The sequence below is a fragment of the Liolophura sinensis genome, chromosome 5 (genome assembly GCF_032854445.1).
Source record: "Liolophura sinensis isolate JHLJ2023 chromosome 5, CUHK_Ljap_v2, whole genome shotgun sequence".
Taxonomy (NCBI): Eukaryota; Metazoa; Mollusca; class Polyplacophora; order Chitonida; family Chitonidae; genus Liolophura; species Liolophura sinensis.
In genome coordinates this window covers 11,631,109-11,647,650 of record NC_088299.1, presented here as the reverse complement: position 1 = coordinate 11,647,650, position 16,542 = coordinate 11,631,109, and the positions used below count along the sequence as shown (strand labels likewise).

The 16,542-nt window shown below is 39.3% G+C and overlaps 1 protein-coding gene across 7 annotated transcripts in view; it reads left to right on the top strand.

Annotated features, from left to right (window-relative positions):
• Nucleotides 1-325: 325 nt before the first annotated feature.
• LOC135465600 (uncharacterized) overlaps nt 326-16,542 on the top strand; it is a 101,002-nt gene continuing 84,785 nt past the window's right edge. For 2 of the 7 annotated variants that reach the window (XM_064742868.1, XM_064742866.1), the window contains exon 1: nt 12,418-12,967. In XM_064742868.1, the coding sequence (XP_064598938.1) occupies nt 12,935-12,967 (33 nt within the window). In that variant the 5' untranslated portion in view covers nt 12,418-12,934. Of the gene's footprint in view, nt 459-12,416; nt 12,968-16,542 lie in introns of those variants that run through there. The other 5 variants (XM_064742872.1, XM_064742867.1, XM_064742869.1 and 2 more) reach the window with 5 other exon arrangements.

Genomic DNA, 16,542 nt, shown 5'->3' with positions numbered 1-16,542 from the left:
ATATAGAAATGGGTATGTATACGCCGGGCAACAACATTTCCAGAATCGGACTGTGTCTCCCATCAGCTCTGATGCAGGATGATAAAACCAGCAGGTATGGTTTGCTAAATGTGTGATATAATCAAATCACTTTTAGTATGACTTTTGGCCAGCAAGTGTTTTAGCATCCGTGCTGGGAGATTGTTAAACAATCTTGACGGAATTACGCAATATTGGCACTTCCACCAAGGAGATCTTTATGCCGGGCACCTGTTGTTCTCTTAAACAACACCCATGTTATGCGCGGCCCCTTGGGGATGTGAGTCACAGGACAACTAACTGTTGCTGGTGAGGGAGCACGGCGAGAAGAGAATATACATTAACTGTTTCGCTGGACCGGACATTACCATTCTCTACTGCACGAAGTTCAGTTTAGACGATCGGAAACCATGTACAGAACACAGAGTGTCGATAACGTGGTATGTAAAAATTGTTGGCTGTAAACTTCAAATTTATTCAATTTAATATGTATTCCTTTCACATTTTAAATTGGTCATGAATCTTGATTGTCCCAGACTACAACTTGTATGCAGGTTATTTTCGTCTTTGAGAATTGATTTATTTCATTTTTCGAAATTAATCAATATCATTGTCAATATTGTTATCAATTCAAGTATATTTATTTGATTTGTTAGATTGGTTTTAACGCCGCGCTATTTGAATATTTCCAGGCTCTGCCCTGTTTCCCCCTACCATAATGCTGGCCACCGTGGTATTAGTGAAATATTCTTGATTGCAGCGTTAGACACCAATCAAATAAATAAATAACGGCGCTCATTATTATCGTGGGAGGAAACCATCAGAGGTATAGTGTTTGTGTGATATGTTAAAAAAACAGTGTAATAAGCCCATAGAGTTTCTTCTAGGTATTAACATTAGTAAGTTAAAAAAAATATGTTTCTACAAAAAGAGGTGAGGTGAGGTGAGTTACCTACCTTATCGATGGTTACTTTTCGTCTATACTCGATATAGGAAAATCCTCTTGTCTGCTAGTTTTAAAGTGTATAACAATAGCGGTATATGCAAATAGTAGGTATGCTTGTGTATACTTTGGTTTTAACGTCAACGTCATATGACGACGAGGAGTCATTAGGTGTGTATACATATACTGTGTCTTTTTGTAGCAGGGCAAGTCCATGGCGCCAAAGTGCTGCCGTCACTGAAGTATCATACCGAAGACATCAGACATGACACCCCACCCACTCACATTATTCTGACACCGGGCCAACCAGCTCTGTTTCCTGGCTCTTACCTCTCAGTCCATTTTTAAAGTAAAAGAAAGTTAAAATATGAAAAAAGGTTCAGTGTGCAGACAACTGAAAACTATGCGTAAAAATGCTTTAATTTTTTTTTTTAGATTTTTTAAAGAGTGTTGAAAGGCATTTAAATATTTGAATACTATGGTGGGCTATATGAACACTTATCTAGCAACTCTAACATCACATCACGTTTTTTCCCTGATGTTCACCAGCAGGAAGGAAGTTTTGGGGACATTATTTCAAGAATGTTTTACTCATAGGTAAAAAGAGTTATTCCAACATTCAGTCTCGTGATTAGAGTGGGCTAAACGTGACGTCAGGGCTCCTAACCTCTGATACTATGGTCTATAAAGCCCCCCTTAGAAATGTTTAAGCGCCTTTAACTCTTTTCACAAAAATCTGAAAAAATAAATGAAAGTATATTTGTGCACACTTTTAAGTGACCTGTGTAGTGATACCTACCTCGATTTTTAGAGGTCTTTTCCTTTAAAGTCTTCCATGTGACACGACCTAGGTGTGATCCAAGGCATTCAGCATGAAGGGCATAGTGCAACGACTGGTTGACCCGTATCAGTATAATGGCTCGGGCGGGGTGGCTTACTTGCCTTCGGTAAGTCGTCTCAGTGAAGCAGCACTAGGTAAAAGAGCGGTGGAAATCCACCCAACAAGGAGGCACATTACATACACTCTAAGGATTCCTTCGTCATCTTATGCCTGAAAAGTTAAACCCCAAGCACTCATGCTTTTTTTTTTGTAATACATTCCCTAAATAAAATATGGTGAAGCAGTTAAAGTCTGCATGTCAGGAGCCGCATTGACAGTGTACTGTTCAACGACACCATAAGTATTTGTTTCAGATGCAGTATATATATATATATATATATATATATATATATATATATATATATATATATATATATATATATATATATATATATATATATATATATATATATATATATATATATACACAATGTTTAAATGTGCGTAATTCGCGAATTTTCCTTCTTTCTCTGCTTTTGTTTGTTGGCTTTTCCGCATTTGAAACGAATGTACAGTTAGCTGGTCCAACCATGTTATCACCATGCTCAATATGGGACAAATACTACAGAAATGGTGTAAAGCCACGCTCATACATTCATCATAGACCTGTTTTACTGGGCTTTTGCTCATTTACACGTACCTTCGGTGTATTTTCAACTTAATGGTGGCCTGGTACACTTATAGGTACACACATATGTTTGCTAGTGTTCAGGCTCCCTAGTGAAAATTGAGTTCAAAGAGAACCGACAGGCCGGTGAGAATTTGCAGCCGAAGGAAATGACTAATTAGAGGACCACTAAAAATAGGATAAGCTCACGTGATGCGACCGTAATGAACTGGTCTTATCTCCTGACACAGCCTCGACGAAGTACGGACAATTTACGGGGCCAGTAGTGTTTTTCCAACAGAAATAGATTTGAATGCACAGAATTCACATACTGTTACATATTTTCGTGCATGAATTAAGAAATACTGGCCTTGTGTGTTATCCGCAGTGCTACAATATATTTTTCTAAAAATAAAATTCTTCTATCCTGGAGCATTTTTCGCGACTATCGTGATAACATATTTCAAGGCGATGTACAAGTTTGAATTTGTTCACATTTACATCTGTATACGCCTGTAACAACCATGTGTATTAATGACAAGCCAGTAATAGTGTCATGAATTATGGAAGTTGTTTGCTCGCTGTACGCCAAAACTTTGACAGGAAAATGGCTATGTGTTCTGGTTGTCAGGCATCAGGTATGTTTTCTTACAGATTTCTGGCGGATTTGTCTATGGGCTCGGAGTGGAAACCAGCATGTGTTGGACTTGAACTCACAGCGATCGCATTGGTGAACTACTCCTAAGCCACTGTGCCACGTTAGCACCCTAACCACTCGGTCACGGAGAACCCCCATTATGTGTTGAAGTGACTATTTGCCTCACTCCGTCCTAATTTCTTACTTTATGTCCTTTTTTTAGTTTAAGGTGGTTTGTCTTGAACATTGTTTTGGAAAATTAATGTGATTTGTGTGATTGTTGATCTGGAACATCCATTATCGTTGACGATTGGATTATATCTGTTATGAAACCTAGATTAAGTAACCAACGTTATGTTATAACAGTCATTTGAAGACGGTTTGAATTTAAACAGAAGTTGCCTTAAAACAGTACTTTTAAAATTCTGGCAAGGATGGCGTAACCGTTTCTCAAAGTATAGGACTTGTAAGAGTTATGGTCGTATATACACCTCAGAAAAAATCCATGTAAACTCCATACCGTCTAAGCTTAAAGCTAAGTCAATAATATGTTTCCCGGAGCCCCACGTGAGGTACATCTCTGATCGAGTAAAAACCGCACCTTGTCAGGCAAAGGTTGTTGACTTTAGACCTTTGTAAACAACCTCCCATCACCGCACACGCCGTGTATTTCCAGGGACAGAAAAAAAGTTTACATTCCCAAGTTTCAAAGCTTTAATCGCGTTCAAATAACAAACTATAAGTCAACGGTTGGAAACGTTCCTCTAGTATTAGCAAGGTAGTGAAACACCTGACGACTACTCGGAGACGTGATTGCGATGACTCACGAGATTAAGGTTTAAAACATAAAGCTGACGTCATTTTAGTGATTCATTTCGCCACCTGCGTCTTAAAAACTTGGTGGTTTCTTTCCCTTACCAATCATTTTGTTAATTATTTTTTGTGTGAATATGTGATGGGCATCTTTCAAGATGCTCGGAACTTCCACAAGCTGCAATTTTTGACGATCAGTCATTTTAGAGCGTATCGTAAAGCTTTTGGGGGTTGAAATTATTCGACCCAAGGTCGACTTCACGAATTTTTCGTCAAAATCTGATATAAGATTTAAACGCTATTTTTGGACCAAGGAAATGAGATCAAATTTATCATTTCAATATAAATTTAAGTTTAACGATTACACAAACTTATGAAAACGAGAAATACTTCGGCCATAAACTTCGCATTATATCGATGTTTTAAATGAAAGTTTTGAATGAAGTAAAAAAATGTCTTAGTTTGTGAAATTAGCAACTTATGCACTGTGTTGTAAAGACACCAGTTTTGCATAAAACGCCACGATTATTGCTACGAATGAAAATATCATCTGTGTTGCATATATTCTATATTATATATGGGAACATCCCTATTTTAGACCATTTAGGCCAACGTCAGCAGTTTGTACGCTATACGTGTCGGACACCCCCAGTCGAAAGTCGATGACACAATGGTGCTGAATGACGCTTCCGGTCTATCATTGATCTAGTGCCACTTATATAAAGCGACCATAGATAGCGGCACATCAGCTGTAAGTATGGGGTAGTGTGTACCTGCACGGTAGCATACATGTATACGTCAGTTTAGATACTTACTCCCTTAGTATAAAAATTAGCTTGCACAGACTGAACTTGTATTTACTTTGACCAACTGCACTTAAGAAATGCACTATTAAGTTGACAGGCAAATGACCTCTGACATGTAATATTCATGGCTACTTTTTGTCCCAATGCCTCATTACGGAAGTCACAAAACATCTTTGCAGAGCATACCCTGAAGTTCCTAATTGTGTTATTTTTGCCGCAAATGTTTTATGGCATTTGATGACCTTGAGGGACTAATGGTAGGTCATTGACCGTAACATATGGTATTCTTAACTTCCCATACATAAATTTTCAAGCCACATACAGTTCAACTGTTTGGCCACGCGTAGGCTACCTCTAGATTTCTACACATAGGCCTATCTACAGTCAGGCGTAAAAAAAATAATTATTAGAGTGCGCTTCAAACACTTGCCGCCTTTACGACGCATATTTTAGGACAGTTTTGTCGTAACTAAGTTATTATATAAAGGTTTCATAGGTTTATCTGTCGTACGTCAAAACATGAGGTCTGTATACTACGACTGAAGTACAGTACTGTGGTTGATTGTGTAAAGACAGGATAAAATAAAGACAGTGCGGGCGTCAGTACATGAATATAAACCTCCTACCATAATGCTGATCCCTCTATAAGTGAAATATTCTTGACTACGGCGTAAAGCACCAATCAAATAAATAAGTATATAAATCTCTACAATCTATTAAACAACTTCGCGACACCTTTAATGATTCGCCACCAGCTCTACACGTATTCCCTGCAAGCGTTAAAAAAAGTCTGATCTTAGGCTAAAATCTTTACAGACAGAGAAAGAAATGTCGACGTTCCATTCTCTATAATGATTCACCACAAAATTAAACATTAACATCAATGGGAATGCTTTCATGGGTTACACACGACTGGACGTCTCTCCGGGTCGCCATATTGCTACAATTAGAACTGTGGACTAGTTTAGTTGCAACTCACAATTTGCACTGCGTGCTTTGTTGACTGACATCTGACAGCAGGAACAGCATGCCTTTGACTAATTCTCGTTCACTAGGCCTATAAGAGTAATAGGCAAGTATTGGTCGGCCTATATCAGTATAGTGTGACTGCACGTGGCGTCGTGCCTGGTGTCCTTAGCATGATGTTTTATTGGGACAGAATATGTCGGCATTGGGCCCGGCCTGCTATAAGGAGACACCGTCGGGATATGAGCTAAAATTGTCCACAGGGGCGTTAAAGCCTTGAAAGAAAAGGCAAAAAATAATGTAACCCCAGTAATTTCGGAAGGAAGGTGAAAATAGACCCAATCGGCCATAACAATTTAGTTCTGACGAACTAAACCTGGGAGGCGCCATGTTAGAAAAACCGGAAATACGATGTCGCGTCACCCGTACCCCAAGCCCATACGGCTAAAAGGTCAAACAGTGTTCGGGTGACGTCAGCGGAAACAGATGCATTATCGGGTTGTAGAAATAATTCGCGCCTAATTGGTTAAAATTGATAACATAGCGACACTTTCGATTTTCTCGTTGTATGCATTTGTGTTTACATTCAACTGCGATATCCAACATCAAAAACGTCAAAAGACCTGTTTTTTTAAACTTGATATGGGATACTATATCGATACTGTATACTTTTTGATCCAGTGTTGTCTTTTCTTTTAACATACAAACAAATAAAAATATAAAAATAAACAAAGCGCAATTGTTTAATTAATGCCAAATCTTTCCTGCACAGATATTATAATCTAAAACACGTGCGGCTTTTTGCGTGGACAAATACAAACAGTAAACATGTCTGCGGGCGTTAGCTGCTATCTGTTATGCTCTCTGCTATTTCCGGGATGTAAGTGATGATGCAAACAGCTGCTCATGGTAGCCTGTAACCCATACTTTTTTTTTCTTTTTTTTTTTTTAATCTTACCGGTTCTAGCACGGGCGTGTGTCAGGGTGTCACGTCTTTATCTCGCTCTTCATTCTGCCTGGCATGTCAGTAAAGGGAATCTTCTTCCCTGCAATATCCGAGGTGAACCGTGATCGGATTTCAACATCTGTGTTACCAATAACAAAACAATGAATTCTGGGCAATATCGCCAAATAAATTTGTTACCTGATGAAACGTAATATAACATATGACTTACGTATCTCCGATTAAATCAAGTTTTACATTCGTGATGGGGTAAACAGATAGCGTATATATACAGGTATGCTTTCCGAAGATGTGAATCTTAAGCTCAACTCAGAAACCGTGAACTGAAGGTGGAGTGAATTTAAACCTGATGTTTTCTTGGCTTGGGTTCCTCTTGGCCTCTTGAAGATAAGTGGATGGTGCAAGTCGTTTTAGAGTACAAGAGGACGAAAGCAGAATAAACAATGCTCAGCGGTAGTTTTATTTAGTTCACTGTATCTCAGTAACCTCCATAAGCTTGAAGGGGCCTCCGTGGCTCAGTTGCTTAGCGCGCTAGCGCAGCGTGATGATCCAGCAGTCTCTCACCAATGCCGTCGCTGTGAGTTCTAGTCCAGCTCATGCTGGCTTCCTCTCCGGCCGTACGTGTGAAGGTCTGCCAGTAACCTGCGGATGGTCTTGGGTTTTCCCCGGGCTCTGCCCGGTTCCCACCCACCATAATGCTGGCCGCCGTCGTATAAGTGAAATACTCTTGAGTACGGCGTAAAACACCAATCAAATAAATAAATAAATCCATAAGCTTGATCAGTTTAGCTGTTAGAACCTATTCGTACTTTTTCGTGTTCCCAAACTGCGAGGAGCGATTTATTTATTTAGTTGTTTAGGTAATTTTAGTTTGACTAAAAAATATTTTACTTATAAGTCCATTTAATGTGTGCTTGAACGTGGAATGATGTCCCACGTGTACCGATCTAACGCCATTTTCTTCCACAAAATTAATCATTTGCTTATTTTCATCAAAGTATCCCGAACAATGAGAGTATCGGAATCTAAAACCCACGGATCTTGTGCCAACGGCTGAGAATCGCTCATCTCGCCTTCCATTCTAGATGGGCCACCAAGAAGTATATGGTTTATCGGCAGTACATGTACACTGTATGACGTCATTTCAGGGCATTTATTTCCCGAATGTATTTAGCTGAGCAACGCTTTCAACAGAAGTTTTGGGACTGGGCTTCTGCAAACAAACCTCTTATACATCCTACCGTTGTAAAGCAGGTTATCACAAGGCGGGGCGGGCATAAGGTAGCAATTATTGCGCTATTAACACCCACAGCGCTAAGACGTCAGGGATATACGAATGATGTATCTATGTTAGTTACTTTCAGCTCAAAGCTGCTAAATGTCATCTGGCTATAGTTTGTACAATGAACACTGTCTAACGAATACATTTTTTGAAGACAAACTTTCTTGTACTCAAGACTGTATCTGATTTGATAATGATATTTGTTTGAAATGTCTGTATTTTAATGACAAAATTTTCATGTTAAAGATCTAGGAAGCCAAATGATTGGGTGATCACAAATAATCAGAGTGTTTGGGGTCATTTATAAGGGTGAATATTTCCAGAGTTACTATTTCCCTTCACATACTTTGTGATGTCCCATCCTTTTTATAGTGCCTGGAAAGTCACACGATGGAAAAAAAATCACATAAAAAGAAAACATGAATACAAACTATGTGAAAGAGAGTTAGCTGGAATCAAAGGTCTTGTGACATACACAGAATAAAGTTGCATGGTACACGATTTTGAACACTGGTTAAACTTGCAAGTTTATATGAAACATTCCTCGTGTGCCTCCTTCATGATTGAATGCTGCTGACTACTTTTAACTTGACTTCGTCCTAATTTCTTACATTTTACATATACATATAGCATTTGCTCCTTGGCAGTTTGTGTTTGGACTGTGTTTTTGAAAATGGGTCATTATTAACCTGGAATGTCCATTATTCACGACTGACCGTTGAGATGCGAATGTATATTATGTAATACCCTATAGATATCGTCATTTGTGGTAATTATGACAGTTCTAATAGTAAACTTCTCACTTGACGTCATGGAGTAGCGTGTGGTTATGAGACGTTACATCTATAAATCCCTTGAAGTTCATTTTATCGACCTGTTGATCTGAATTCATTCATGCACCCTAAACTTTTAGTCATCAACCATATTTTTCCCGTCAGATTTAAATCAGCAATGGAGGAGAACATTTCTGTTATCGAGGCATCATCCTCAGTCTCTCTGATATCCTCTTCATCGCAGGGGTCGTGTTTACTTAGTGGACTAAATATAGGGTCAGTATGAACCACACGTGTTTAAATCGTCCGTCAAGGTAACGTAGGTGGAGAAAGTTGGACGTATAGGGCTTGTGAAGACTTAAACATCAGACCAGTGTTTTTTGATCTCGCGTTTGTGCGAAACGTGTTTTTAAAGCAGGATTGTCAAATGCGAGCAAAAAAAAAAAACCAAGCTGTCTCTTTTTTTAAATAACGGCGCATCTCTGTGATGCCAGTTGCGCCAGGTTTTTCTCTGACTAAGGTTTAAGCAAAACGTCAATTTATTAGGAAATACTTCTGAAGTTAAAAGCACCTCTCGACTCATCAGCCTGACGAGCAAAAGCCAGCTGGGTTAGACCGTGTCAGAGGTAGGACAGTTGTATCATGTGCTACAGAGAGGAGAAACCATATGTGTATATAGCCCTACTTCCAGACTACGCATAAACAATGCCCTACAGAGCTGTAAGTACTTCTTTTTTTCGTTATAACAATACTTATGATTGTGAATTTGAGTCTATGTTTAGTTTATTCCAAGAATTAACCTGGGTGAATCATTTTTTTATACTTAAAACTCTCCTGGTCTACGAATGGTATACGAATGTCGGACTCGACGCTTAGAGTCAAAGGTATACACCGTAATGCTCTGTCAGTCTAAAGTTCCCTGGTAACCATGGATGTAATGCTTAGGTTCTCTAACAAGCTGATTCTACATAATCATGATTTTCATGATATACATGATTTATTTATCTATCTGCCTGGTGTTTTACGCCATTCTCAAGAATATTTCACTTATACGATCACAGCCGGCATTACCTACATAGAGGAATATGACCGACTAAAAGCATTATTATTTTAGCAGCTGTACTAATTGTAATCAAACTCTGCTATTCCAAAGACTTACAAGTGTTACTGACAGACGTCTTTATTTATTTGATTGGTGTTTTTCGCCGTACTCAAGAATGCTTCACCTATATGACGGCGGCCTGCAGGGGAAACCCACGACGATCTGCAGGTTGCTGGTGGGCCTTCACTCGCGCGACTGCATGGAGAGGATACATGCTATGACAAACTTGGGGCATCATGTTTGTGGTTGATTGATATACTATGAGAATGCTGGATTTGACTCAGCTGTGACGCGAAAAACTGGAGTAGCGTCCAAGTAAATCTGGGCATTGTTATTAGAACTATGGGTTTTTGAAATAAATTAATTTTGTCAGAAGTACAGAGACATTAATCTGAATTCATTCAAAGTAACTCAAATTTACGTGTGTTTTTTTTTTGACTTTGTTTATTAATTTGATTGATGTTATACGCCCTTCTCAAGAAAATTTCACTTATAGGGCGGAGGCCAGCATTGTGGTGGGAGGAAACAGAGCCCGGATGAAACCCACGAGCACCTGCAGGTTGCTGACAGGCTTTCCGGACGACCGGAGAGGAAGCCATCATGAGTTTATCATTTATGGCTCCTCCATAACAACAAATTCCACTATCACACCGGCCTTAAAACCGGAGAAATTGTTTCGATTATGACTTTCTTAATTATCTTTACTTGGACTATGTCCCTCATATGGCCGTTCAGATAATTTGACCTTCTAGCATTTGTTAGATATCGTTTGTTATGTGACGATTTAAATCTACGTCACAAGCTATTATTACAACTATATAGTGTCTCAAATATATATTTCGATAAAAGTCTTTTCTTGAATGTTACACTGAGTGTAATTCTCTTGCCAGAATCTCTGTGACTTTGTTTTGTAAACTTTGTGTCTAAGCCCAGGCGTTGCATGCATAGTGCTGAAAAAGATCGCCATGTTGGATATATGAACAGTCTCAATCAAAGCTGCTGTACATATTTTCGATTAATGACAACCTACATACTATATTACATTAATAACAACCTACATACTATATTACATTAATGACAACCTACATACTATATTACATTCATAACAACCTACATACTATATTACATTAATAACAACCTACATACTATATTACATTAATGACAACCTACATACTATATTACATTAATGACAACCTACTTACTATATTGGATTAATGACAACCTACATACTATATTACATAATACACTGTTTGAATGCTGATTAAATTTAGGCACCTAAAACTTTACTTTTATACATCTTTGTCAACCTTTTTATTTCTTTGATTGGTGTTTCACGCCTTACTCAAGAATATTTGACTTATGTGACGGCGACCAGCATTATGGTGGGAGGAAACCGTTCAGAGCTCGGAGGACACCCACGAACATCCGCGGGTTGCTGGCAGACCTTCCCACGTACGGCCGGAGAGGAAGTCAACATGATCTGGACTTGAGCTCACAGCGACTGCTTTGGTGTGAAACTTTGAGTAGTTCTTCAAACCAGACAGCTATACTCCATAAGTAACAAGCTAGCGCTGGTTACAATAATCAGTCTTTATAAACAAGCCCGTTCCCGGCACTTCTTTGCTGATAGTGATCTGTTAAGATATCTTACATCGACATACCCATTACATAAGTTTTTTCTTCTCTGTAGTATATGTAGGTCTACAGTGCATTTGGGAGGCCAAAAGTCCACAAAGCGTAAAATGTAAGACAGTTTGACTGAACGGAATGGCCAGGGTTACTGTTCCTTGGGCTCACTTTGTTTTAACATAATGTGCGCATCCAATTACCACGTGTATAATTTACTCGTTCATGACACGTAAGGAGCTATAGCTTTTGCACGTCTTTTCTATCCCGATAACTTTCTAAGCGCTTGTATAACAGTAGCATTCTACGTTGTTTATTTTTCACCAAATGACTTCTCTGACATTCCAAGTTACGATTACAATATATGAGACTTGGCGCTCGTTTATGTTCCTGGTTTTTTTCTTTTTTTCATGGGTAATTCGAAGGGTGCATATGTATACAGCGGTACAAGGTTGAACCTAGAGCACGTCAGAGTAGCAACTAGTGTTGCAGACAAATGTAATGGTTCTCGGAGGATATATCCTGTTGTCTGGGCTATAGAATTCAATATGCATTGAACGTTGAAACAAGGGCCTTTTGAGTACCAAACTGAAACCATATGCATTGAATTGATATTTACTTATATAGAATGGTACCCTCTTAAATATACGAAAGGATTTTTTGTTTTCTTTTTTTTTTTCTTTTTTTTTTGGTTGTTTCAAAATCTGTGAATCTACAGATGTCCGAAAATCAAGACACACCGTTGATTGTGATGAACGACTCGAGAGCAGACAGCTTCTGTGAAGTCAATACCGGCCGTTCTGTGGAACTTTTTTGATAAGAGAAACTGGAGGAGCTTGGCAGATACTCTTTTCGTGAAAAACCCAGCACGAACCAGACTGATGCTCGCCGTATTTTTAGCCGTTTGAAGCCAAGCGGATAATTTTTCGGTTTTGTAGTCAGTAAGAACATCGCTTCATCATAAACAGAAGCGTCTGTGAGGGCTGGGGATTGAGCGCTTTAGAAGAACCCCGAGATCGAAAACTTCTCCCGTAAGACATGATAGCACATTGGGGTCTAGACTGGATACAAGAAACTCTTCGTTAACACTCCCCCCATATTCATTTGGGGCATCTAGTGCTGATATTAATTCTTCGCCAGAGTATTCCTTCACGCATTGTCTTAACGATCGTCTGACCCCCGCCTAAGGTATGTACCACCCAGCCTGAGCCATTCCCGACCCGTCGGGTTATACAGTAGTTCAGTGCCGGCTGGCAGCCTGTGGGGTGTACCCGCCGTCCTGGAGAAAGGGGTACTCCTAACCATGTATCCAGGACTGGGCAACCACCAGTAATTACCGCCACACTACATCTCCTCCACACAGCAGCAACATGTGCTAAGTCAGACGGACTACAGGACGACGGTATAACAACCGCAGAAAATGACTATCCACCAATCTTCTACCACACCTGTGTGAAACAGCGAGAGGATTTTGTATTTTGACATCACCGCCGAACCAAGTCAATAACAGTATCAAAATGTCGTACAGTAGATACAAGGGTTCGAACTATGTAAGTACAAGTCATGTCTTTTTTTTCCTATCTACCTTTTCGCGGTGCATATCTCCTGTACCAGCCGTAGTTTCTCTTTAATTTGAGGATGATGCCAGAAATAATATTTTTCCAGAAAGTCAGAAAGTTAAAACAGAACAAGATATATGTTGTTAGGGGATTAACTGGCAAAACTGGTATCAACAAGTTTCTGACAAGACAAGTTTTGGGCCTTAGCCGACATGGTGGTGCGAAGATTCTCAGAGTATAATTTACATGGCCGACAGTTAGCGTCAGGTTAAGGTGTTACAATTTACTAATTACCATTCATGTATGTCAAACAATTAAACATGCATGATGACACTCATTTATGAGTGATTTTGAACCGTTAATAATTCATAAGATTATCTCTTATATGTCTCATGATCTAAGGAGAAATTTGGATTCAAGAATTCTTAATTCGTGGATATTCCATTAAGTTCACCTTTATTACACAACCAATGGGTTCGATGAACTAATGTGAATATAGCGTATTTACTTTATTTTAAATTATGTTAAGTATATAAAATATAATGTATATATTCCAAATAGCACTTCGTTTATGCAGAAAGGGAAACTATTCAGTATTAACTTTAATTACATGTATAAACTATTGTTTTAAGCAATTACTTTTGTGTGTCTATTAGGATGACGACCCTATTACTTATTCAGGTCTACCTCAGGCACAAATTGATTGCGACATTATGGAATATATAGTGGTATATTAATTTTTTTAACACGATCTTTGAGAATAATGTACAAATAGTAAGTGCCCTGACTGTTGACCCTGGCGTACACCAGATTTACGTGTAAGATTAGTCGGTGTGATTCAGGAACAGTGTTTTAGCACGCGAAGTCTTTTGACTCAGAGTGTTTTATCTCTAGCCAGCGATGACCTCTACACGTGTCCTTGAAGACCTGCCCTCTTTCCTTGAGCAACCGCGGGCCGTACGGGCTACAGGCTATGTAACAGAGCAGATTTTTAATGATAACCTCGATACTATGTGCAGAAGAATAGAATTCAGCATTGTGCCCTGCCTAACACTGTATCAACTTTATAGACGTGTTAGGTAAACGCCTAACCGTATACGTGACTCAAATATAGGATGTGCGTGAAGAAAGTGTTTTGGAATATTTCGATATATAAATTCATAAATAAAGCGAGTTAGCTTGATGGAGCCCCCATGCCCCCACTCCCACCCCCACCATCACCCCCAGAGTAGCATATGCAGGCGTAAAGCCGTCTCACCACAGCAGCAGCATCTTGAGTCCGGTGAAGTGTATGCAGCAGAGCCGTTGCTCAGAGTAAGTACTATTTTAAGAGATGCAACTAAACGGCAGTAATCAGTATGTGGCCGGGCAACATGAGAAGTTCACGGTGGCCGATCGTTCGTCTGCTCTCTCAACAGCTATCTCTACAAGCTCATCCCCACACCCCCAACATAAAAAAAAACTGGTGTGTACACTACAGCATTTCGGGCATGGCACCTATATACATGGCCCTTTGTTTGATAGATCCTTAGCCTTCGGCATACCTATACACAGAACCTTTTGATGCCTTCACAGGCACTTAAACCCCTGTATAAAGGCTCACTAACTCTAAAACATGGCACTCGATCTTCCGCTGGAAGTTCAGTTCTGATTTGATGAGAACTGGTATAGCTGCCTGGCAAATTCGATACCACATCATTTTATTTTGGCTTTATGCTTGAATAAAGTTGTCTGTATGTTGTGGTGAATGGTGAATGTATGAATTGAGACATTCGTATACAATCAACTAAAATGGATGTTTCGGGCCAATAAACGCAAGGCCAATTCCCAAAGCAACGTGCACCGTAAACCGCCATAGAACTAAGACAGTACATAAGTACGAAATTAGGATGGAGTAATACAAAGAGGAGCAGTTAACAGTTTTCAAAGAAATAATCCGGACGAATGAGTGAAATCAGTATTTAAATCGTGTACTACGTGACACAAATACATATTTATCATCACCACAAACACACGGAAAGGCATTTAAACTTTGAAGGTTTCTTCGTATTGAGCATTATATGCGTGATACTGAACGAGTTTGACACATCGTGTAGTCAGTGTTTGTTTTAGACGATTCCTTCCGCGTAGAATCATGACTTGACAGAAAAAAACATCAATTAATAGTCATATATTATGGTAGGCGTAAAATTATAAGTTTTGGTGTGATAGTCTGATGATTTACATGGGTTTACACTTGTTTGTAGTATTCTTTTTACTGAATACTTCTATTGCCCAGTTCACTGTGGATTAATCCGACATAAAAGACAGAAGCATAGATAGAAAAACTAGAGTGGGGGGTGGGGGATGGTAGTTACCAAATGATTTATTTATCTGATTGGTTTTTATGTATACAATAATATTTTACTTATGCGACGGTGGCCAACATTATGGCGAGAGGAAACCGGGCAGAAGTCTTTGGAAGTGTTTCCCACATACGGCTGGAGAGTTGCCAAATAGTCACACCTAACCGGCGAATTACAGCCTCGCTTCAGTTTACGTCAGTTAGGGTATTACACTTGTCCGACTTCCTTCCATTCATCAAGCTTTAATATTTGCCTGCGGTCGCTGTGAGTTCAAGTCCAGCACATGCAGGCTTCCTCTCCAACCCTACGTGGGAAGGTCTTGCAGGAACTTGCGGATGGTCGCGGGTTTCCACCCACCATAATGTTGGCCGCCGTCGTATAAGTGAAATATTCTTGAGCAAGGCGTAAAACACCAATCAATTGAATAAATAAATTAATATTTACTTGTTCTGATGACGACTTAAAAGTGGATGAGGTAAACAGAACTGCGTGTTATCAACGAAATTTAGCACAGCCAGACTTTACCTCGCTCTTTGAAAGCCGCAATCTGAATTCTCCCCCTACCGTGACACCCCTCCCTCCCTGAGGCCTCCCTAACACCTCTTACAATGTACATGTGTCAGTCATCTTGCCAACAAACGTCAGTGAGTATTATGGTACCGATGACGGATGACGATGATAAGGCAAGAACAGGCCGGTAAGTTTAAAGACTCAGTCTTTCAGCTTGGTCGCGTGCCAGAAGCCACTTTTCCTGCTCACACCCCAAACTTTCTGTCAATTCTTTCTTAGCCAGTGCCCGTTTGTGTATCTAGTGTTAGAAATAAGATGCTGAATTAATTTACGTAGATAAATTACTTAATACATGTATTGTACTATATATACTTGTTATAAACAGTTTGTTTCCTATGAAGCTAGAAGCTGTTGTTAATATAATTAAAGACTTAAAAGCATAGAGAGTAAAATCAGAGAGTGACGACAGTATGATAGCTGGCAAATGGTCGCACGTCAATTTACCTCAGCCAGTATGTTATACTGACTGTTCATGTAAATATAGAAATAGTAGCAATTTACACGCCTCCTAGCAACATGGCTTAAGCAGTATTAGGCAAAAAATATGCAGTGATGTTAAATGCAATTTATTGGACGTCACTGGTCTAGAAATACTGAAATGCAGGGTTGTCATCACGTTTAATATACAATCACCTTAAAACAATGCAAATG